This window comes from Lepidochelys kempii, chromosome 13 (genome assembly GCF_965140265.1).
Source record: "Lepidochelys kempii isolate rLepKem1 chromosome 13, rLepKem1.hap2, whole genome shotgun sequence".
NCBI lineage: Eukaryota > Metazoa > Chordata > Testudines > Cheloniidae > Lepidochelys > Lepidochelys kempii.
The window spans coordinates 32,364,977-32,388,027 of NC_133268.1; the positions used below are offsets into that span (position 1 = coordinate 32,364,977).

The 23,051-nt window shown below is 49.8% G+C and overlaps 1 protein-coding gene across 1 annotated transcript; it reads left to right on the top strand.

The window, feature by feature from the left end:
- The first annotated feature begins 5,342 nt into the window (after positions 1 to 5,342).
- LOC140897252 (olfactory receptor 11A1-like) lies at positions 5,343 to 6,360 on the top strand. The gene has a single exon (XM_073309637.1). The coding sequence runs from the start codon at positions 5,392 to 5,394 to the stop codon at positions 6,358 to 6,360; it is 969 nt and encodes a 322-aa protein (XP_073165738.1). The 5' UTR covers positions 5,343 to 5,391.
- Positions 6,361 to 23,051: the final 16,691 nt, after the last annotated feature.

The following is a 23,051-nucleotide window of genomic DNA, read 5'->3' on the forward strand; positions in this document are numbered from 1 at the left end:
GATGACCTCCTGAGGTCCCTTCCAACCCTGATATTCTATGATTCTATGAGTCTAAGCAGCCCAGGAGCTGGAGGCAGAGCTGCAGCAGCCATGCAGAGACCGAGTGGTGGAGCTGGGGCTGGAGCAGTCCGGAGCTGGGTGCGGTGAGCAGCTGGGGAGAGCGAGGGGGACCCTGGGCAGCGGGCCCAGCACAGGGAGATGCCTCAGCCAAGGGGCTCTGCAGGCCAGGCTTGGATCGTAACCCCGACAGGGCGGGGGCGACACTAGGAAGAAGGATCCTACCACTTAGAGCCTGAAAGCGTGTGGCCACCACCAGAGCAAGTGTCCAACCCACAGCATCCCTGCAGCACAGCCAGGGCCTGAGCAGGAGGCCTGGGACTTACAAGGGACAGACTGTGAACTGCCCTGACGTTCCAGAGACACTGTTTGTGATGTTCCCTGCCACAGAGCGGGCTGATGTGTTTCCTTTAACCTTTCCCATTTTCCCTTATTCTTTTTAAAATTAATTGTTGATGAAATAACTTGCATTTGCTTTAACTTGTATGTAATGGTCAGTGGGTCAGAGAAGTGCCCAGTACAGAGAGAGCACCCTGGAGTGGGGACACCCTAGCCTCTGTCCTAGGTGATCACAGCAGGGTTGGGGGTCGAGCCCCCCAGGAATCCTGGGCCCAGCCTTGTTGGGGTTACAAGGACTCTGCCACACAGGAGAGTAGAAAGGGAGTCCTCAAGGGCAGGGAGGCCACTGGGTAAAGGAAGTGGGAGCGAGGACTCGGATCCTTTCTCTAGCCCACTTCACCGGGGTAGTGCAGAAGCCAGGAAAGTTCCCCACAATAGTGGGACTATTCCCCCGCTTAAACGTAGACAACGAGAATCAAAAACCATTATTCCGCCACTTCTCAGCCTGCCCCAGAGCCCTGGTTTCACGGTGGTACAGCAGAGTTGGTATAACCGTGGCTCTATATATCTCTAGCTTTGCCAGAAGCTGGATGTCATAACGTCCGCACGGATATCACTGAGATGCCCAGAACATGGCAGCAGCCGCTGATGTATGAGAGAGCGTCCACATCTTTTGAGCATCTTCCAGCTCCATCTCTGATGACAGCTGCTCCCTGCTAAATGTCCAGTCCACACAGGTTTATAGTGAGGTGCTTGTGATCTGGAGCTGGAGGGTGCTTGATGGTAACAGTAATGAAGTTTACTTTTATCCACCCATCCTGCCACAGCTGCACCCTGTCCCTGATATGGGCCTTATTGGCACCCTCAGCTGGCTCAGAATGGACTGAACTAAAAGTCCAAAGCAGAACCTCAGCCCCTCTGAAACTGGTGCTATGAAGTCTGAAGGAAAATGGTTCCACTGGCCATTATCTGAGCCATTCTGCTGTAGAAGGCAGTGGGGCCAGATTCTGAGCTCAGCTACCCAGCCACCCCCGTGTCATTCTGCGGCCACCCCGTTGTCACTTGGATTGACAGTCTCATCACGTTCGTTAACGCAGGTTAAAATCCTATCAGCTGGTCAAATTTCAAGGCAACCCAACCAATCCAGCATGTCTGGACAGACCCCCATGTAGACAACAAGGTTGTATGGGAGGGGGTCTCAAGGAACCTTAAGACCCCAAGTCCCCCATTAACTTTCAATAGGGCTGGGATTTTAATTGGATTTGGGTGTCCAACTCCCTTAGGCTGGAGGGTCTCACAGTTCATTGCTAACTGGGGCTGGGGTTGCCGCAGGGCCGGGGTGAGACTGTTGTCTAGACCTGTCCTTGAGGGCCTGGGCGTGGGGTGCTCAGACACCCCTCTAGTGTGAGGAGAGCAGCACACGTCCCGTTGACTCTCACCCGGCACGTATGGGTTCCATTTCGAAGGATTTTTTAAATTTAAAAATATCATTATGTATTTTTTTATTTTATGCTTTTAAATGTTGTTTTATATTCTTTTAATTGATTTTTAATTTATAAAAAGAAAAGGAGGACTTGTGGCACCTTAGAGACTAACCAATTTATTTGAGCATGAGCTTTCGTGAGCTACAGTGCTCAAATAAATTGGTTAGTCTCTAAGGTGCCACAAGTACTCCTTTTCTTTTTGCGAATACAGACTAACACGGCTGCTACTCTGAAACCTTTTAATTTATATTTATTTTATACTCTGGCCAGCTCCCTCCAACCTGGGCCCCTCACTCCCACCCCAACTCAGGCCAGCTCCCTCCAACCTGGGCTCCTCACCCCCACCCCCATTCTGGCCAGCTCCCTCCAGCCTGGGCCCCTCACCCCCACCCCAGCTCTGGCCAGCTCCCTCCAGCCAAAGCGAGTGTCAATCTAAGTGATGGGGGTGACCTCAGAAAGATGCTGGGGGTGGCTGGCTGGCCACAGTGACTGTACAGCAAGCAGAGTTTCTCGGAAAATTGTCACTGGAACAATTGTTCATCTGCCTTCCCAGCCCCAGCTTCAGAGGGGATGGGACCCAGTTCAGTCCATTCTGGGCCAGCCAGACGATGCCAAGCAGGGCCCATGTTGGGGACAATGTGAAGCTGCCAAATTGTGGCTAGATTGCATCGTTGGAGCCCTCTGTGGCTCACCTGGTCCGCACACTGGTGCAGAGGAAGCCACAAAACCATGGAGCAAGTGGTGGTTCTCCCCCTTCTGGGCAACCAGCAAGGAGCAGACCCTGTGATCTTCAGGTCTCCTGAACTTTACCCCCTTGGGGTAACACTGCCGAGACCATCCGGAGTCTGACCTCAGGCAGACAAACAACGCACAGTCAACCTGTGGAACTCATTGCCAGCGGATGTTGTGAAGGCCAAAAGTATAACAGGGTTGAAATAAGGACTAGATAAGTTCATGGACGGTGGATCCATCAATGGCTATTAGCCAAGAGGGTCAGGGACACAACCCCATGCTGTGGGTGTCCCTGAATTTCTGACTGCCAGGAGCTGGGACTGGATGACAGGGGATGGATCACTTGCAACTGCCCTGGTCTGTTCATTTCCTTTGAAGCACCTGGCACTGGCCACTGTTGGGTGACAGGACATTGAGCTAGATGGACCTTTGGTGTGACCCCGTATGGCTGTTCTTATGATGTTACACTGTTTAAACATGGAAGAAAGCATCAATTCCCCTCTGCAGGGAACCCAGAGCATCGCCGGCAGCAGTCCCAGGGGAGATCCCAACAGTAGTGGCAAGGCCCAGGGGGGAGCTTCTTTCGCTGATAAACCAGGCAAGAACCCAGAGCAGGAGGCACTAAGGGTCTGTGTGATGCCAGCAATCACCCTGGGCAGTGAGAGGTTCCCGTCCCAGCAGCCACAGGTAGGGGGCTGCCAGGAACTGAGCTCCGAAGGCTGACTGACACCAGCCCCAATCCCTGGCCACGGAGAGCACGCTGCTGCATGCTGAGGATTGAAGGTGAGTGTCACTAGCCTCGGGGCAGATTTCAGGTCCTTACGCCTATGCAGCCCTTGGTCTGAGGCACCCCCTTGTGCAGTGTCCTCACATGCTGGGAGCTCTGCCGGAGGAAGGACTTCAGAGTTGATTGCTTTGTGGTTTTTACCTAGCGACACGGATGGATCATAAGGAGACCCAGCTCTCATCTCTGCCCTTAGACATCCCTCTGTCTCTCCTCCCCGCACCCGCTTGCGCTCTGGCTGGCTGTCCCCTCTCTCCTCTGGACAGCTCATTTTTTGCTCAGGGACCCTCAGGTTCTCAGCTGCTTCTCAGCTGCCTCTCCAGCCTTTCCTGGGGGGACAGATTCCGATGCACCTTCCCAGCCCAGTACTGAGATGTTTCGTGTCTCCTGCTGAGCGTCTCCTCCGTGGCTTTCCGTGGGAGCAGAGAGGGTATCAGCATTTTGTGGGGGGTGCTGAGCTTCCCCAGGAAAGGGGTGTACGTTAGAACTGCACAGAACGGAGACTGGAATCCTTACAGGTCAGGAAGCAGCACTCCCTGTGTCTGTGTCGCAGCCTTTGCCCGAGCACTGACTGCTCTCCCTTCATTTCCTCCAGCGCGTGGGGTCCGCAGCTGTTAGGGCCCCAGCCTGTGACGGGAGACCTGGGGTCCCTTCTCTGCTCAGCCGCAGCCTTGCTGGGCACTTTGAGTCAGTTTGGATCATGTTTTGAAAGGTATTTAGGCACCGAGTGGGATTTTCAGAAGCACCCAAGCTCCCAATGTTAAGTCACAAGAGTAGCGTGAAGATCAACAGGTTACAGATTGTGAGGAGCTCGGACACGGCAGTAACGGGGGCGGATGAGTACCGGGCACAGGCAGACTTTCCATTCTCCCCCCGTATCTCCCACCCCAGGCCCCGGTACTGCTGCAGTGAGAGAGCGGCTGGCAGGGCTGAGTTAGGGGGTCCCTGTGGCAGCTGGGAGACGGCACCGACTCTGCCTGCAGTTCAACACAGCGCCCTCCGAGCCAGGAATTGTTACTAATTGTTGGGTGTTTACACAGCACCCAGCGCAGTAAGAACCTGATCCCCTGCAATTGCTACAACACAATCAGTGACTGACAGCCAGTAATTAATAGTTAACTGTCATAGCTGGTAATTCGTTATCAGCAGTGTCAGTGTCTCTGGACCAGTCACTACTGTGCTATGAAGGAGAGGAGTCTGCGTGTGCGTCTGCCCCGAGGGTGGTTTGATTTGTGCCTGGTCACGGCCGGAGGCAGAGTCACTTTCCCGTCTGTGCTGTGGGTCAGCATCACTCCCTCTTCGCAGGCATGGCCATGGTGCCACCTCCCTCCTGCCCTTCCCTGGGGCAGCTGTTGGGTGTGACCATGGCCCCCATCACAGCACGGGTAGGGGCTACAGAGGGCGAGAAACCCAGCATCAGCTCCCAGAGCAGTGGGGTGGGCCGTGGGCTGGTGATGTCCTTGGCTGTATAAAGAGGGGAGCAGAGAACAGGAGCAGGGGGCGGGTTTCATCTGCAGAGAGCCCTGGTGACACCGATGCTGGAATACCGTGTGCAGGGCTGGGGCCATGGTGTAAAACAGACGTGGAGAGGTTGGGGAGGCTGCAGAATAGAGCCACAAAATCAGTTTTGTGGAGACGTGACTTGAGTAGAGGTCTCAATATCTCCATGGGGAGAAACCACTGGTTACCACAGGGCTCTTCCATTTCCCAGGGACAGGCACAGCTAGAACCAAGGGCTGGGCGCTAGACCCAGACACAGGACAATGGGAAATAAGGCGCAGTCTGCTGCCAGGGTGGGTGATTATCTTTTGGAACAAAGCACCAAGGGAAGTGGTGGAGTCTCCAGCTCCTGAAGCAGTTTCTCTGGTGTGAGAGAATATAAACCCAGCTCTCCATTTGCAGTGGGAACTCTTAGGGGATCAAATGATGGCTATCGACTGAATTTCCTGGTACAGCCAAATCTTTCGATGCTCATTACTTTTTCCCTGTCACAGGATGCACCTCATGGAGAAAGGAGAAGGGGAAAATCAAACGTCCGTCACGGAATTCATCCTCCTGGGGTTTGGGGATCTCCCCGAGCTGCAGATCCTTCTCTTTCTGCTTTTTCTAGTGATCTACATTGTGACCATGGCTGGGAACATCCTCATTGTTGCGCTAGTTGTGGCTTATCAGCACCTTTACATCCCCATGTACTTCTTTCTGGGGAACTTGTCCTGCTTGGAGACCTGCTACATCTCCACCATCCTGCCTAGGATGCTGGCCAGTCTCCTGACTGGGGACAGAACCATTTCTGTGGAGGGCTGCATGATACAATTGGTTTTATTTGGTTCTCTGGTAACTACAGAGTGTTATCTCCTGACAGTGATGTCTTATGATAGGTATTTAGCCATATGCAAACCGCTACACTATGGCACCCTTATGAATGGCAGGCTGTGTCTCCAGCTAGCAGCTGGGTCTTGGATAAGTGGATTTCTAGTTTGTAGAATATTCATGTGTCTTATGCCACAGTTAATTTTCTGTGGCCCTAATGAAATTGACCATTTCTTTTGTGATTTCACCTCACTGTTTCAACTCTCCTGCAGCGACACCAGCCAGATCACCCCACTTATTTATATATTTTCCTTCCTAGATGCAGTTTCCCCTTTTCTCTTAACCCTGGCTTCCTATATTTGTATCATTGTGACCATCCTGGGAATCCCATCCACTACCGGGAGGCAAAAGGCCTTTTCCACCTGCTCCTCTCACCTCATTATGGTGGCTCTTTTCTATGGGACCATAATGATTGTCTACATGCTACCGAAATCTGGTACCTGGAGAGCCCTGAACAAAGTGTTCTCCATCGGCCACACAGTCGTGACTCCCCTGGCCAATCCGCTCATCTACAGCCTGAGAAACAGAGAGGTCAAGGAGGCCCTGAGAAACGCTGTGAGGAGACCTGTGACCCTTACAAAGAATCCTGACTAGTTGAATGAAATGACGGTCAATCCATTAGGTTTCTGTTGTCAATGCAGCAGGGCCAAATGACCCTGATATAAACGTGCTGTATGAAAGACATGCTTGTGCACATACATATTTGTAAAGAACAAAGACGTTTGAAAATATATTTGGGGGGAGGGGTTGGCAGAAAATTTTGACTTTTCATCAGGGACCCAAAAACCTGGAAAATGAAAAAGTCTTGTTTTTTGGCAGGCGAAATTTAAAATCTTCCAGCTGGAAACTGGAAAAAATAATTGGCTGTGGTGTTTTCAGGTTCCTGGCCAAAAGAAAAAAAATCAACATCTGCGAGGGAAGGAAACATTTCCCATGAAAAAATTGTTTAAGCAAAATTCAATTTTGTCTTGGAATTTGCTGTTACTGAAAAGCTGTCACCAGCTCTGATAAATAGTAAGTAAACGGACCAGGAGCCAGGAGCTGGTGCTCAAGAATCTGTATAGTTGTTCATGGGCTTTGTAGGACCAATGCGAGTTGCTGTTGCACACTGCAGACGGCCTTCTTCTGTTCAGCTCTGTATGTGGAGTTCTTAACCAGCCCCTTCTCTGTCACACTGTAGACTCCCTGCCGACGTTTGAGGTTTATGGTTTATTACTAGCTTGTCGCTCTTTCCAGAGAGGAATGGTCCGTGCCCCAAGGAGATCACTGTGGTTTTCACTGTGCTCTTTTCTTCTCAGCTGAGCAGGGGACAGGAGAGAGAGAGGGGGCCCTGGATTCCCAATCCCCCCCACGCCATGTACACACCTTCTCTCCACCCTGCAAGAGTCATGCTTTCCTGTTAACCCATTCTTCCTGAGGGGAGGGGAGCTTGGAGATTCATAGCTTTTAAGGTGAAAAAAGTCCATTTTGGTCATTTTAGTCTGATCTCCTGCTCAGCAGAGGCCAGAGCAGGCCAGCCACGGATTGCTCCCTTAGAGCCAGCGCCCTGGGGGGCTGGTGAAGATCTCCTTTGGGGGAGGTCAGTAAAACTGCCGGGTCCTGCTCTCGCTGTTTCTACCCTGGCCTGGTGCAGAGATGAGGCACCAGCAAGGAGAAAGGGGAATTGGAGAGCCAGCCTGCCCCCCGCTCAGTGTCCTGTGGGGCTGGGCCCAGCTTTCTGCTCCGGCCCGTTGGCTCTCATCGCTCACAGATTTGCTGTGGGGGCTTTTCTGAGTGAGTGGGGCTGAGCCGTCCGACCATCCCAAGGGGACAAGGAAGGAGAGGGCTAAGGAGGTGAATGGTCCTCAGCCCCAGATACAGTGAAGGTGCGATGCTGGTGCCAGGGTAAAGGGGTGAGGAGGCCTGCGGGGAGTTCCGGGGTGAGCCCCAGGGGACAGGAGCGGCTGAAGAAGTGAGGGGGGGGTCGGTAAAGCCAGGAGTTGGGGGCATTTGGGCTGATGTGTGGCGTAGATGGACCTGGGTATTGGGGCCAGCATAAGAGCCCAGTGGGGAGTAAGGGTTGTGGGGCAGTGTGTGTGGGTGCTTGGGTGAAGACGGAGGAAGGTTTTGGGGGCGGAAGTGGTTTGAGGATGGTGGGGGACGGAGGTGTAGGTGGTTTTAAGAAGTGTGTTTATTGAGGAATTGGGATGGGGGATGGAGAGTAGTGGGGGAGGAAGGGTTTTGGGGCATGCAGGGTGTGACACCCTGGCACCCCAATATTCCCCAGGATATGTTTTGTACAAAGTAGGCCTTGTGAGGTATCATTCTAAAAGTCTAGATCTGCTCGACAGTAATATCTCATTGGATTGTATGTGCTATCGTCTTATGTGAAGTTATGACATTTGGCTATGTATGTGTGACTGAAAATGTGAATTTTAATTGAAGAAAAAGTAAAAGAATCACCTCTGTAAAATCAGGATGGTAAATACCTTACAGGGTAATCAGATTCAAAACATAGAGAATCCCTCTAGGCAAAACCTTAAGTTACAAAAAGACACAAAACCAGGAATATCCATTCCATTCAGCACAGCTTATTTTATCAGCCATTTAAACAAAACAGAATTTAACGCATATCTAGCTAGATTACTTAGTAAGTTCTAAGACTCCATTCCTTTCTGTTCCTGGCAAAAGCAACCCACAGACAGAGAGAACCTTTGTTTCTCCCCCCTCCAGCTTTGATAGTATCTTGTCTCCTCATTGGTCATTTTGGTCAGGTGCCAGCGAGGTTCTCCTAGCTTCTTAACCCTTTACAGGTGAAAGGGTTTTTCCTCTGGCCAGGAGGGATTTTAAAGATGTTTACCCTTCCTTTTATATTTATGACAAAAGCTCTTAGAGATGGCACTACACCATGGGAACTCTTTGACTCAGGTGACAACAAAAGAGCTTTCCAGCAAGTGGGAAGAAGATATAAAAGGGGGAAATGACATCACACTGGGACTCACTCTCCCTACGACAACACACTTGGAAACACCTGAGGAACAAAGACTGAACTGAGGGAAGTGCTGGACCCAGGCTAAAGGGATTTTTAGCCTGTGAATGGAACACCCGGGGATTCGAAGCTGTAAGCAAAAACAAGAGGAGGACTTGTGGCGCCTTAGAGACTAACACGTTTATTTGAGCATAAGCTTTCGTGAGCTACAGCTCACTTCATCGTATGCATTCAGTGGAAAATAGAGTGGGGAGATTTTATATACACAGAGAACATGAAACAATGGGTGTTACCATACACACTGTAACGAGAGTGATCAGGTAAGGTGAGCTATTACCAGCAGGAGAGAAAAAAACCCCTTTTGTAGTGATAATCAAGGTGGGCCATTTCCAGCAGTTGACAAGAACGTGTGAGGAACAGTAGGGGGGGGGAAATAAACATGGGGAAATAGTTTTACTTTGTGTAATGACACATCCACTCCTAGTCTCTATTCAAGCCTAATGTAATGGTGTCCAGTTTGCAAATTAATTCCAATTCACCACTCTCTCGTTAGAGTCTGTTTCTGAAGTTTTTTTGTTGAAGAATTGCGACGTTTAGGTCTGTAATCGAGTGACCAAAGAGATTGACGTGTTCTCCAACTGTTTTTTGAATGTTATAATTCTTGACGTCTGATTTGTGTCCATTTATTCTTTTACGTAGAGACTGTTCAGTTTGGCCAATGTATATGGCAGAGGGGCATTGCTGGCACATGATGGCATATATCACATTGGTAGATGTGCAGGTGAACGAGCCTCTGATAGTGTGGCTGATGTGATTAGGCCCTAGGATGGTGTCCCCTGAATAGATATGTTGGCAACAGGCTTTGTTGCAAGGATAGGTTCCTGGGTTAGTGTTTTTGTTGTGTGGTGTGTGGTTGCTGGTGAGTATTTGCTTCAGGTTGGGGGACTGTCTGTAGGCAAGGACTGGCCTGTCTCCCAAGATCTGTGAGAGTGATGGGTCGTCCTTCAGGATAGGTTGTAGATCCTTGATGATGCGTTGGAGAGGTTTTAGTTGGGGGCTGAAGGTGATGGCTAGTGGCGTTCTGTTATTTTCTTTGTTGGGCGTGTCCTGTAGTAGGTAACTTCTGGGTACTCTTCTGGCTCTGTCAATCTGTTTCTTCACTCCAGCAGCTGGGTATTGTAGTTTCCAGCAGGTGGGTATTGTAGTCTCTACAACCTATCCTGAAGGATGACCCATCACTCTCACAGATCTTGGGAGACAGGCCAGTCCTTGCTTACAGACAGCTTGGAGGGCTTTGTAGCTTGTCACAGCAGTATAGTGTAGGAGGGAGCCCAGGCTGGTGGGTCAGCAGGGCTCAGTGGTACCCCAGTTCCAAGTGGCACCCTGGGGGAACCCATCACAAAGGGTATGGGCAGGGTGATGTTTTCTGGGCGGGGGGGGGGTTTATTAGGGGACTTTGTGGTATGAGTTTTTTTGGCGAGATAGGGGTTGGTGTGGCAGGGAGGTGGGATGGGTGGGGGGCCCTGGCAGGAGGTTCTGTTGGGGTGGGGTTTATTTGGGGTGGGGTGTGGGAGGGGTGGGTTAATTCTGTTGGGGTGGGTTAATTCGGGGATGGGGCAGCAAGAGGTTAGATGGGTGGATCTGAATTAATTGATTCCTAGATTTTAAATAATGAAAGAGTCATTCGGATTCCAGGTCTCCTGCATCCCAGGGAGCACTTGGTCTTCCAGGCTACAGAGCCCTTTTCGTATTTGCTGTCTCTGGTCCAAGGCCTCTTTCATTATTTATGCCAAGAGGAACAGCTTCAATGGGAGAGACTGTGGGAGTCCTTCTCCCACCAATATCGCCAATAACTCCAGTGGTTAGTGCACTTACCTGAGGGATGGCAAATCCCTTCTCCACTCTGGGGCAGGGGGAATTGAACCCAGGGTGTGACGCCGGCATAGCCTAAACGTTGGACTCCAAGCTAGGAGGCGTCTGTGTCTAACTCAAAGAGAGGGGCTGAGAGTCCCAAGCAGAGCAAGGCTTTCCCCTCCAGCCCAGATTTAGGTGCTGAACTTCTGGAGAGGGGTGGTGCTGAGGACACCCCCCTCTCCTCATTGTCTCCCATTAGCTAGCTCAGGAGTCTCTCAGCTGAGTGTGCTGTCCTTCTATGGATCCCATTCTTAGGTGCTGATCTCTCCTCCTTCGTTGTGGGGGCACCACACAGGCTTTGTGGAGCCCTGTGATTTTTCTAGGCACCAAAAAGATAGGAGTTGCGACACTCAATGCCCAAGTCCCTTTGTGAATGCACAGACCCACCTCCCCACTGACAGTACCCCTGACTAGAAAACCCCAGCGCCCTGCTCCTGCCACAGCGGACACAATTCTGTGTTGGAATGGGCATTGTCAGTAGTGAGGTGGGACATGAGAACAGTCTGTGGATTAAATCTGGATAGGGGGAAGGCTAGGTTTAGGTGGTGCCCTGTGTGAAGGGGTTGTGAAAGTGGATGAAGAAGCTTCTAAATTATACATGGGTAGTGTTCTGTTGGGGGAGTGGGATCAGTGTTTGAGCACAGGGCAAGTGCAGGTAGCGCCTGTCTATTCTAGTGAAAAAGCAGAATGGGAGTGTGTGCATTATGGGAGTTGTGGGGCATTGCTCAAGTAGGGCAGAATTAAGGTTGTGTAGGCATTCACCTTCTCTCTGTGTTTCCTGGTTTTCAGAAGTCTGAGTTTAGCGGAACACAGCATTCTAGAAGGGCCCGAGCTATCACCAGACACTTTAACTCTACATTGACAAAGTTTTTTGACATTTTATTTCCTAGTTTTTCAAACAGAAGGAGAAAAAGGTTGGTAAAAGGTGATGCCTTTTAGACAGCTGTAGTTCTCATCTAAGTTTGCAGTTGACGTGCCACTGGGGCTCGCTAATAATCAAAAGACTGACCTTTGCTATTGTCCTTTTCATCAGCAGATCCCCAAGAGCTTTACAGCAATACTCCCATTTTACAGATGGGAAACTGAGGCACAGAGCCGCAATGTGCCTTGCTCACAGTCAACCAGCAGGCCAGGTGCACAGCTGGGAATAGTCCCAGTCCAGTGGTCTCTCTGCTGGGCCACAAGATTGCTCTGTGTCACTTGCACTGTGTCACTGTTCCACAGTGTCTCCCACCTCCTGCATGTTTTGTTATAGATTCCTTCTTGTCCTACCCTTGGTACATATGGAGAACAATTGATCATCATCCTCTTTCCAATGACCTGGTACATCTCTGAAGACTGGGATCATGTCCCCCCTCACCCTTCTCTTCTCTAGACTAAACATGCTCAATTTTTTCAACCTTTCCTTATCGGTCAGGTTTTCTAAACCTCTTTATCATTTTTTGTTGCTCTCCCCTGCACTGTATCTAATTTGTCCACATCCCTCTTAAAGTGTGGCGCCCTGAACTGGACACAGCACTTCATCCGAGGCCTCACCAGAGCTGAATAGAGCAGAACAATTCGCTCCCATATCTTACATATATCACTCCTGTCCATTCATCCCCGAATGGGCAATCTAGCCCAGACAGTCAGCAAAGAATAACTTCTATGGGCCTAATCCTAAGGAACTCATTCTGCTCTACTCATCAGGCCATGTCTACACTACAAAACTAAGTTGACCTAACTTATGTCGACATACCGCTGCTGCAGTAATTACATCGCTTGTGCGTGTCTACACTTTGCTCCTTGTCTCGGCGGTGCGCGGCCTCACCAGGAGCGCTGGTATTGATTGTACTGTCAGTGCAGGGCATTGTGGGGAAGGCTCCTGAAAGCCAGTAACAGTCGACATAAGCAAGGCAGCGTCTACACTGACACTGCATCGATCTAACTACATCGACCTTGACGCTACGCCTCTGGAAGCATTATTAAGTCAGCGTAGCAGGGCAGTTACTTTGGCAGGAGCGAAATTTAAGTGTAGAGACTTCCACAGTTAGGTTGATATAAGCTGTCTTGCGTCAACCTAACTCTGTAGTGTAGACCAGGCCTCAGTAGTCAGAGGCCTTGATGTTTACACTGTTTTAACAAGCAATATAGCACTGAATTCCCTCCTGAGGGCTCTTTCAAGGGGATCATTATCAGCAGCCACAGTGGAGATCCCAACAGCTGCCTGAGCCAGCGAGAGGCAGCTTTCCTCTATAAACCCTGGAAGGCTCCAGAGCAGGAGGCATGAAGATGTGTGCATTTCAAGCAAGAAAGTAAGCGCCAGCCCAGAGCAGCAGTAGAAGGTAGGTGTCTTTGCCGAGCGAATGCCGGCTTGTCCATGTGGGGTGGTGGTGCACAACCGTGAGGTGTCAGTTCTACAGGGCACCAAACGTTGTGCACAAAGGAAATTTCAGTGGGCGCCAGCAAGAGTCTATACGAGTCAGTTCGCGTGCAACTTGCTGGTGCCCTTTAGAAATCCCAGTGCTCTTGAGTGCGCTCTCTCACCCTGCAGACAAGCTCTGAGAGCTGGAGACACTGAGGGAAGCAGCCTGGAAGTGGAAACCACGTCCCAATCCCCACATCCACTCAGCATTGCAGTTTCCTGCTGTGGTTTCAATTTAAATCTGATCCTTCCTGGGGTTTGTCCACACAGGGAGTCAGTGCATGGCAGGCTGGGGTGGAAATCTGCAGTGCTCTAGGTTGCCGTGCAGTAAGGGGCCGCGCAGACCCTGCTATCATGCACTAAAAGTCCCCTAGTGGACTTTGCCCTAGTGGTGTTTGAAACGGGGGCAGGTCAAAGTGTGCTAGGGAATCTTGAGTGCGCTGCTGCAGGGTCCATGGAGCGTTAGTACGTGGCAGGCTATTGCGCTGGAGAGTCACACCCCTTAGGCGAGCCCTTTGTCAGATCCTGGGGCTCTCACGGAGGACGAAACAGTGCCGTAGTAGGAAGGAGACCAGCTGGAGCTGTCTCTCAGGTGCACACCGGGACTGTGCATTTCCTGCTCCGTCTCACTTCCTACTCCCTGCCCCTGTGGCACTGCAGAGCATGGCTGGAAGCATGTCGCTGCACTGAATCTGGGCCCAGACACACTCACTCCTCAGCTGGGCTGCAGAGTGCAGCTGGGGTAGAGCATGTCTCTGGTGGCCAAGGAGGGGAGGAGCGGGAGAGGGCGAGGGGTCTGTGCATGGCTGCTGGGGGTTCCCTTTGTGCACGGGGCAGGGCAGAAGCAGTTTCCCTGCTGTGCTGCTGGTCAGTGTCTCAGGCACTAGCAGGAGGCGAGCAGGCTCCCGCCCTGTTCTGCTGGCGCTGACCTGCAGGCTCCTGCGCTGCGCCTGGTGTCTCAGAGCTGGGGGATGAGAGCGTCTCTTCTTTTCCCACCTGCTGAATGGGGCTGGGAATTTCAAGGGAGTCCGGTGGCCAAATCCCCCTGATTTTCTAATTTCTTTAGGTCCCTTTGAATATCCCAACCTCAGAAAAGACTCAGGGGGAGTTTAATTTAAGGAGGAGATGAACAAAAAGGGGATGTGCGAGAGGTTAAGGACTGATGAATGGGACAGAGAAGCTCCCTCAGGGTCAGGGTTAGGGCCTGGGGGCCTTTGGGGGAATCACTTAGGGCCTCAGTTCTCCATCTGTACAATGGGCACAAAAAGGCTTTCCAATCTCATTGCGGCATTGTGGGGATAAATAAGTTAAGGACTGTAAGGTGCTCAGATACTACAGTAATTGGGGCCTGATAATCACCTGAGAAGGAATGTAGATGTCTAGTTACACCAACAAAGTATAAAACATAGAAGGTTTCATGACATAGGCCAAGAATTAACTGTCTGGGGAAAGAAGGTGGGTGACCAATTTTATTGGAACGATAAAAGATGTTACCTCACCTAGCTTGTCTCTGTAATATCCAGCTGCCAACATGGCTACAATATCACTGTCTGGAGAAAACATTCCCCATATATATGAGATTGTGCAAAAGCCTTTAAGGGAGCTGAATACTTTTCTAGAGTATCTAGTATTGGCCACTCTTTAAGACAGGACTCCAAATTAGAGGGATCACTGCTCTTCTCGGGTGTGTCAGTACCTGTGTTCCTGAGTGAGTCTCACAGGTCCAAGTTACGTGGCCCTAGACGACAATATGTGACTTTCAGGACAGTGATAGTGATGATGAAATGCTAAGGAGATTAGAGAGGCTATCAAAATAAAGAACTCAATAATAGTGGGGGATTTCAATTATCTCCATATTGACTGGGTCCATGTCACCTCAGGACAAAATGCAGAGACAAAATTTCTTGATATTTTAAATGACGGCTTCTTGGAGCAGCTGGTACAGGAACCCAGAAGGGGAGAGGGAACTCTCGATCTAGTCCTGAGGGGAGCGCAGGATCTGGTCCAAGAGGTAACTATAACAGGACCACTTGGAAATAGTGACCATGATATAATAACATTTAACATTCCTGCGGTGGGAAGAACACCTCAACAGCCCAACACTGTGGCATTTAATTTCAGAAAGGGGAACTATGCAAAAATGAGGAGGTTAGTTAAACGGAAATTAAAAGGTACAGTGACTAGAGTGAAATCCCTGCAAGCTGCATGGAAACTTTTCAAAGACACCATAATATAGGCCCAACGTAAATGTATACCCCCAAATTAAAAAACACAGTAAAAGAACTCAAAAAGAGCCACCGTGGCTTAACAACCATGTAAAAGAAGCAGTGAGAGATAAAAAGGCATCTTTTTAAAAGTGGAAGTCCAATCCTAATGAGGTAAATAGAGAGGAGCATAAACTCTGCCAAATTAGTGTAAAAATGTAATAAGAAAAGCCAAAAAGGAGTTTGAAGACCAACTAGCCAAAAACTCAAAAGGTATTAACAAAATGTTTTTTAAGTACATCAGAAACAGGAAGCCTGCTAAACAACCAGTGGAGCCCCTGGACAATCGAGGTACAAAAGGAGCACTTAAAGACGATAAAGTCATTGCAGAGAAACTAAATGAATTTTTTGCTTCAGTCTTCACGGCTGAGGATGTTAGGGAGATTCCCAAACCTGAGCCGTCTTTTGTACGTGACAAATTTGAGGAATTGGGATCGGTGAGTATCCGAGTGCGTGTTTGCTGAGTAAGTATCCGAGTGTGTGTTTGCTGGGAGGGCAGTGTGAGAGCCTGAGCGAGTGCCTGATTGGCTGGTAGCCTGCAGGGGGTGGGCATTGGGGCCGTCTGTTTGTTTGTTTCAGGGAAGCCTGGCTGTTTAAAAATAGCCAGAGCTTCGCGAACCAGCTGAGCGGCGGGGAACAGCAGAGCAGCACACAGCAGGAGTTTGCCTGGGAGTTCGCCTGGAGTGAGCCCAGTGAGGCTTACATCTTGCCAACTTCTCTGAGGAAGCTCATAGTAGGAAGGTGATATGGAAGGGGGGGGTTCAGCTGTTGTGACCTGCACTAGATGTGCCATGTTTGTCTTTCTTCCACAGGACAGAAGCGACTTTGTCTGTACAAAGGGCAAGCTGGTCTCCATATTGGAAGAGAAGATTGAAGGTCTGGAGCAACAGATAACGACCCTGCGTTGCATACGAGAATCTGAGGATTTTCTGGACAAAAGTCAGGATATGCTTCTACGGGCACAAAGCTCTAAAGATTTAGAGCAGGTTGCACAGCGGAGCCAAGAGGCCAGTGAAGAAGCTTGGCAACATGTGACTTCCAGAAGAAGAAGGGGGAATGTCCGGGTTCCAGCAATGCGGACACAGGTAACTAACCGCTTTCATGTTCTCTCCACAGGTACCTTTGCGGAGAGTGGACCAGATGATATGTCTGGGGGGAGAAAGCAGAAGGAGACTCCGCTGGTTGGAAGGCATGAGATGCACTGTCCTGAGATGGGGGGTTCCACGACCACCTCTCCCAAGAGAAGGAGGCGGGTGGTGGTGGTCGGGGACTCTCTCCTCAAGGGGACTGAGTCATCTATCTGCCACCCTGACCGGGAAAACCGAGAAGTCTGCTGCTTGCCAGGGGCTAAGATTCGCGATGTGACGGAGAGACTGCCGAGACTCATCAAGCCCTCGGATCGCTACCCCTTCCTGCTTCTCCACGTGGGCACCAATGATACTGCCAAGAATGACCTTGAGCGGATCACTGCGGACTACGTGGCTCTGGGAAGAAGGATAAAGGAGTTTGAGGTGCAAGTGGTGTTCTCGTCCATCCTCCCTGTGGAAGGAAAAGGCCAGGGCAGGGACCGTCGAATCGTGGAAGTCAACAAATGGCTATGCAGGTGGTGTCGAAGAGAAGGCTTTGGGTTCTTTGACCATGGGATGGTGTTCCATGAAGTAGGAGTGCTGGGCAGAGACGGGCTCCATCTTACGAAGAGAGGGAAGAGCATCTTTGCCAGCAGGCTGGCTAACCTAGTGAGGAGGGCTTTAAACTAGGTTCACCAGGGGAAGGAGACCAAAGCCCTGAGGTAAGTGGGAAAGCGGGATACCGGGAGGAAGCACAGGCAGGAACGTCTGTGAGGGAAGGGCTCCTAGCTCATACTGAGAATGAGGGGCGATCAGCAGGTTATCTCAAGTGCTTATATACGAATGCACAAAGCCTTGGAAACAAGCAGGGAGAACTGGAGGTCCTGGTGATGTCAAGGAATTATGACGTGATTGGAATAACAGAGACTTGGTGGGATAACTCACATGACTGGAGTACTGTCATGGATGGTTATAAACTGTTCAGGAAGGACAGGCAGGGCAGAAAAGGTGGGGGAGTAGCACTGTATGTAAGGGAGCAGTATGACTGCTCAGAACTCCGGTACGAAACTGCAGAAAAACCTGAGTGTCTCTGGATTAAGTTTAGAAGTGTGAGCAACAAGAGTAATGTAGTGGTGGGAGTCTGCTGTAGACCACCGGACCAGGGGGATGAGGTGGATGAGGCTTTCTTCCGGCAACTCGCAGAAGCTACTAGATCGCACGCCGTGGTTCTCGTGGGTGACTTTAATTTTCCTGATATCTGCTGGGAGAGCAATACAGCGGTGCATAGACAATCCAGGAAGGTTTTGGAAAGCGTAGGGGACAATTTCCTGGTGCAAGTGCTAGAGGAGCCAACTGGGGGGGAGCTTTTCTTGACCTGCTGCTCACAAACCGGGAAGAATTAGTAGGGGAAGCAAAAGTGGATGGGAATCTGGGAGGCAGTGACCATGAGTTGGTTGAGTTCAGGATCCTGACACAGGGAAGAAAGGTAAGCAGCAGGATACGGACCCTGGACTTCAGGAAAGCAGACTTCGACTCCCTCAGGGAACGGTTGGGTAGGATCCCCTGGGGGACTAACATGAAGGGGAAAGGAGTCCAGGAGAGCTGGCTGTATTTCAAGGAATCCCTGTTGAGGTTACAGGGACAAACCATCCCAATGAGTCGAAAGAATAGTAAATATGGCAGGCGACCAGCTTGGCTTAATGGTGAAATCCTAGCGGATCTTAAACATAAAAAAGAAGCTTACAAGAAGTGGAAGGTTGGACATATGACCAGGGAAGAATATAAAAATATTGCTCGGGCATGTAGGAATGAAATCAGGAGGGCCAAATCGCACCTGGAGCTGCAGCTAGCCAGAGATGTCAAGAGTAACAAGAAGGGTTTCTTCAGGTATGTTGGCAACAAGAAGAAAACCAAGGAAAGTGTGGGCCCCTTACTGAATGAGGGAGGCAACCTAGTGACAGAGGATGTGGAAAAAGCTAATGTACTCAATGCTTTTTTTGCCTCTGTCTTCACTAACAAGGACAGCTCCCAGACTGCTGCGCTGGGCATCACAACATGGGGAATAGATGGCCAGCCCTCTGTGGAGAAAGAGGTGGTTAGGGACTATTTAGAAAAGCTGGACGTGCACAAGTCCATGGAGCCGGACGAGTTGCATCCGAGAGTGCTAAAGGAATTGGCGGCTGTGATTGCAGAGCCATTGGCCATTATCTTTGAAAACTCGTGGCGAACGGGGGAAGTCCCGGATGAATGGAAAAAGGCTAATGTAGTGCCAATCTTTAAAAAAGGGAAGAAGGAGGATCCTGGGAACTACAGGCCAGTCAGCCTCACTTCAGTCCCCGGAAAAATCATGGAGCAGGTCTTCAAAGAATCAATCCTGAAGCACTTATATGAGAGGAAAGTGATCAGGAACAGTCAGCATGGATTCACCAAGGGAAGGTCATGCCTGACTAATCTAATCGCCTTCTATGATGAGATTACTGGTTCTGTGGATGAAGGGAAAGCAGTGGATGTATTGTATCTTGACTTTAGCAAAGCTTTTGACACGGTCTCCCACAGTATTGTTGTCAGCAAGTTAAAGAAGTATGGGCTGGATGAATGCACTATAAGGTGGGTAGAAAGTTGGCTAGATTGTCGGGCTCAACGGGTAGTGATCAATGGCTCCATGTCTAGTTGGCAGCCGGTGTCAAGTGGAGTGCCCCAGGGGTTGGTCCTGGGGCCGGTTTTGTTTAATATCTTCATAAATGATCTGGAGGATGGTGTGGGTTGCACTCTCAGCAAATTTGCGGATGATACTAAACTGGGAGGAGTGGTAGATACGCTGGAGGGCAGGGATAGGATACGGAGGGACCTAGACAAATTGGAGGATTGGGCCAAAAGAAATCTGATGAGGTTCAATAAGGATAAGTGCAGGGTCCTGCACTTAGGACGGAAGAACCCAATGCACAGCTACAGACTAGGGACCGAATGGCTAGGCAGCAGTTCTGTGGAAAAGGACCTAGGGGTGACAGTGGACGAGAAGCTGGATATGAGTCAGCAGTGTGTCCTTGTTGCCAAGAAGGCCAATGGCATTTTGGGATGTATAAGTAGGGGCATAGCGAGCAGATTGAGGGATGTGATCGTCCCCCTCTATTCGACATTGGTGAGGCCTCATCTGGAGTACTGTGTCCAGTTTTGGGCCCCACACTACAAGGAGGATGTGGATAATTTGGAGAGAGTCCAGCGAAGGGCAACAAAAATGATTAGGGGTCTGGAACACATGACTTATGAGGAGAGGCTGAGGGAACTGGGATTGTTTAGTCTGCAGAAGAGAAGAATGAGGGGGGATTTGATAGCTGCTTTCAACTACCTGAGAGGTGGTTCCTAAGAGGATGGTTCTAGACTGTTCTCAATGGTAAAAGATGACAGGACAAGGAGTAATGGTCTCAAGTTGCAGTGGGGGTGGTTTAGGTTGGATATTAGGAAAAACTTTTTCACTAGGAGGGTGGTGAAACACTGGAATGCATTGCCTAGGGAGGTGGTGGAATCTCCTTCCTTAGAAGTTTTTAAGGTCAGGCTTGACAAAGCCCTGGCTGGGATGATTTAATTGGGGATTGGTTCTGCTTTTGAGCAGGGGGTTGGACTAGATGACCTCCTGAGGTCCCTTCCAACCCTGATATTCTATGATTCTATGATTCTATGGAGGGGGGGCAAAGGGGGCATCCTTTAAAAGGTATTTAAAAGCCTAAAGATGCAGAGAAGCACCTAGTGGGGTTTTCAAAATCAGTTAGGGAAGGGCCCAATTCACAAAGGCACTTAGGTGGCTGCCTACCTAAGTGGCACCTTAGGCACCTACAGATCCCAGAGTTAGGTCCCTTGGGGATGCACAAAACTGCTGCTCAAGGGCTGTCAAACGCCGTTGGTGCCTAAACTCACTAAGCTCCTGCTTTTTTGAGGGAAAATTTCCCTAGGTGCCTCTGGGCATGTGCTCAGCAGCCCCAAGCCAGCCATCCTGACAGCTGAGTCCCAGGGCCCTGCACGAGCTGCGGGGAGATAGCCAGGCCTCTGCCTCACTTGCCCGCGGGGCCCAATTGGGTAAGCATGTTCAGAGCTCACCTACCGGATTGGTCCCATATAGGTGAGCTTACACAGGGTGAGGATGGGCTGGAGTATGGGGAAGAGGAGGACCTCCCTCATAACTTTTAGCCCAGTGGTTTGGTTATGTAGCTGGGGCATGGGACCTCAGGTGGTCCCCCCCCTGCGTCAGGGGGAGATGGGACTTGGACAGAGATCTGCCACCTCTCTGGTTTCATATATTCCTAGGCCAGAAGGGACCATTGTGATCATCTAGTCTGACCTCCTGTATAACACAGGCCAGAGATCTGCCCCAAAATAATTCCTAGAGCAGATCTCTTAGAAAAACATCCCATCTTGGTTTATAAATTGTCAGTGATTGAGAATCTGCTGCGACCTGTGGTAAACTGTTCCAATGGTTAATTTCCCCCAGTCTTACACATTTATGCCTTATTTCTAGTCTGAATTTGTCTAGCTTTGACTTCCAGCCATTGGATGGTGTTAGAACCTTTCTCTGTTAGGCTGAACAGCCCATTATCAAATTTGGTTCCCCCTGAAGATACTCTAAGGTAGCAGGTAGGTGCCTAAATCCCTTTGTGAATCTAGCTCCTGGCAGGATTTAAAAAATTCATCTTAACAGTGTATGCACACAAATCCCTGTGAAAATCTGGCCCACAGAGACCAAGCCATTTGCCCCAAGGTCACACACAAAGTCCATGGTAGAGCCATACCTTGAACCTGGATTTCCCACCTCTGGATGTAGAATGTTAACCACTGTACTGTCCTTCCACCCAGCTGTTCAAGGACAAATTCAAGTCTTTTTGGAGTGTATGCTCTTCAGGGGCATAGATTGTGGATAACACTTAACAGAATGAGGTCCCAGTTCTGCAACCTTTGTCAGCTCCCACAACAACATCAATTAATTCCAAATGAATCTTTATTCAGGCAAGTCTGGTTGTGAACTCAGTTCAATTTTTGAAAAAATATTTCTGGGAAATGGTTTATGGTATTCATCCTGATCAGTTATTAATAAATGGATCAATCCAAGTCCTAATTACATTGTATAATTATATCTGTCTACTGGAGCCTGTAAAATTCCAAAGCTAATTAAATAAAGAAGGTAAATAGCCATTGGGAACAATTTTAATGGAAATTAGGCATCAAAATCTTTGACACGGCTTTTAAAATCTTAACCACAGTATAAATCACAAGCCAGACCCTCCACTGCTGTAAATCACAGTTACAGTGACTTCATGGGAGTCACGCTGCATCACACCAGCAGAAGGTCTGGCCCACTGTCTCCAATGGACTGATGCCAATTTACACTGTTGGACTGTTGACTGAAATGGAGCTATGCTGGAAATCTGGCACTTTATTGTCAGTCAAATTCTGAGGGTTATGAGTTTGGGGAGAATATGTTGCACTTCCCATGCAAATAGAGGCAGTGGAATCCTTTCTTTAAGTGCTGAACTCTGCCTTAAGGGCAGGTCTACACAGGGAGTTAGTCAGGAACAGCTATAACCGGGGAATCGCTGGCTGGGGGGCGGGATAGCTCAGTGGTTTGAGCATTGGCCTTCTAAACCCAGGGTTGTGAGTTCAATCCTTGAGGGGGCCATTTAGGGATCTGGGGCAAAAAAATTGGGGATTGTGCCTGCTTTGAGCAGGGGGTTGGACTAGATGACCTCCTGAGGTCCCTTCTGACTCTCATAGTCTATGAGTCTATGAGAGGGCAGCACTGTGGACAAGGATCTGGAGGTTCCCATGGGTCACAAATGCAACATGAATCAACAGTGTGATGCAGTTGCGAAAAAGGCTAATCTCATTCTAGGGTGTGTTAACAGGATCGTCGTATGGAAGACATGGGAAGTCATCGTTCTACTCCACTCAGCACTGGGGAGGTCTCAGCTGCAGTACTGTCTCCCATTCTGGGTGCCACACTTAAGGAAAGATGTGGACAAATTGGCGAGAGTCCAGAGAAGAGCAACGAAAATGATCAAAGCCAATGGAGGCTGTGGAGTCCCTGTCACTGGACGTTTGCAGAACAGGCTGGACAGATGCCTCTTGGGGCTGGCCTTGGTTTATTGGTCTTGCTTCAGCACAGGCGGTTGGACTTGATGACCTGTTGAGGTCCCTTCCAGCCCGGCATTTCTATGGTTCTAACTCTCCCTGTGTGGACATACTATGGGATTTTCAGATGTGCCTATGTGTCTAATTCCCATTGAAATCAACAGATGCTATTCTGAAAAAACACACTAGGTGTCTTACCTGAATCCTCAGGCACCTAAACACCTTTACAAATCTGCCCCAAAATCATCCCTTGTCCTGATGGACAGCAAACCCCAGGTTACTGCAGTCCATGGAGGACAAATGCAGCATGTGGAGTGATAGGCACTTGGCGGATCTAGTAACTCCTGAACAAGGATTCAATGCTGAGGATGCAGCTGGAGTACAACATGGGATTGCCTTGTCTGTTAAATCTGGGAGGCAGGATGGGAGGGGCATGGACCAACTCTGCAGCTAGTACTAACTTGCACAGCTGAACTGATTCAAATGGGGTTATGTCAGTTTACACCAGGTGGGAATGCGGCCCAGGATAGTAGAACCTCAGAGTTATGAAC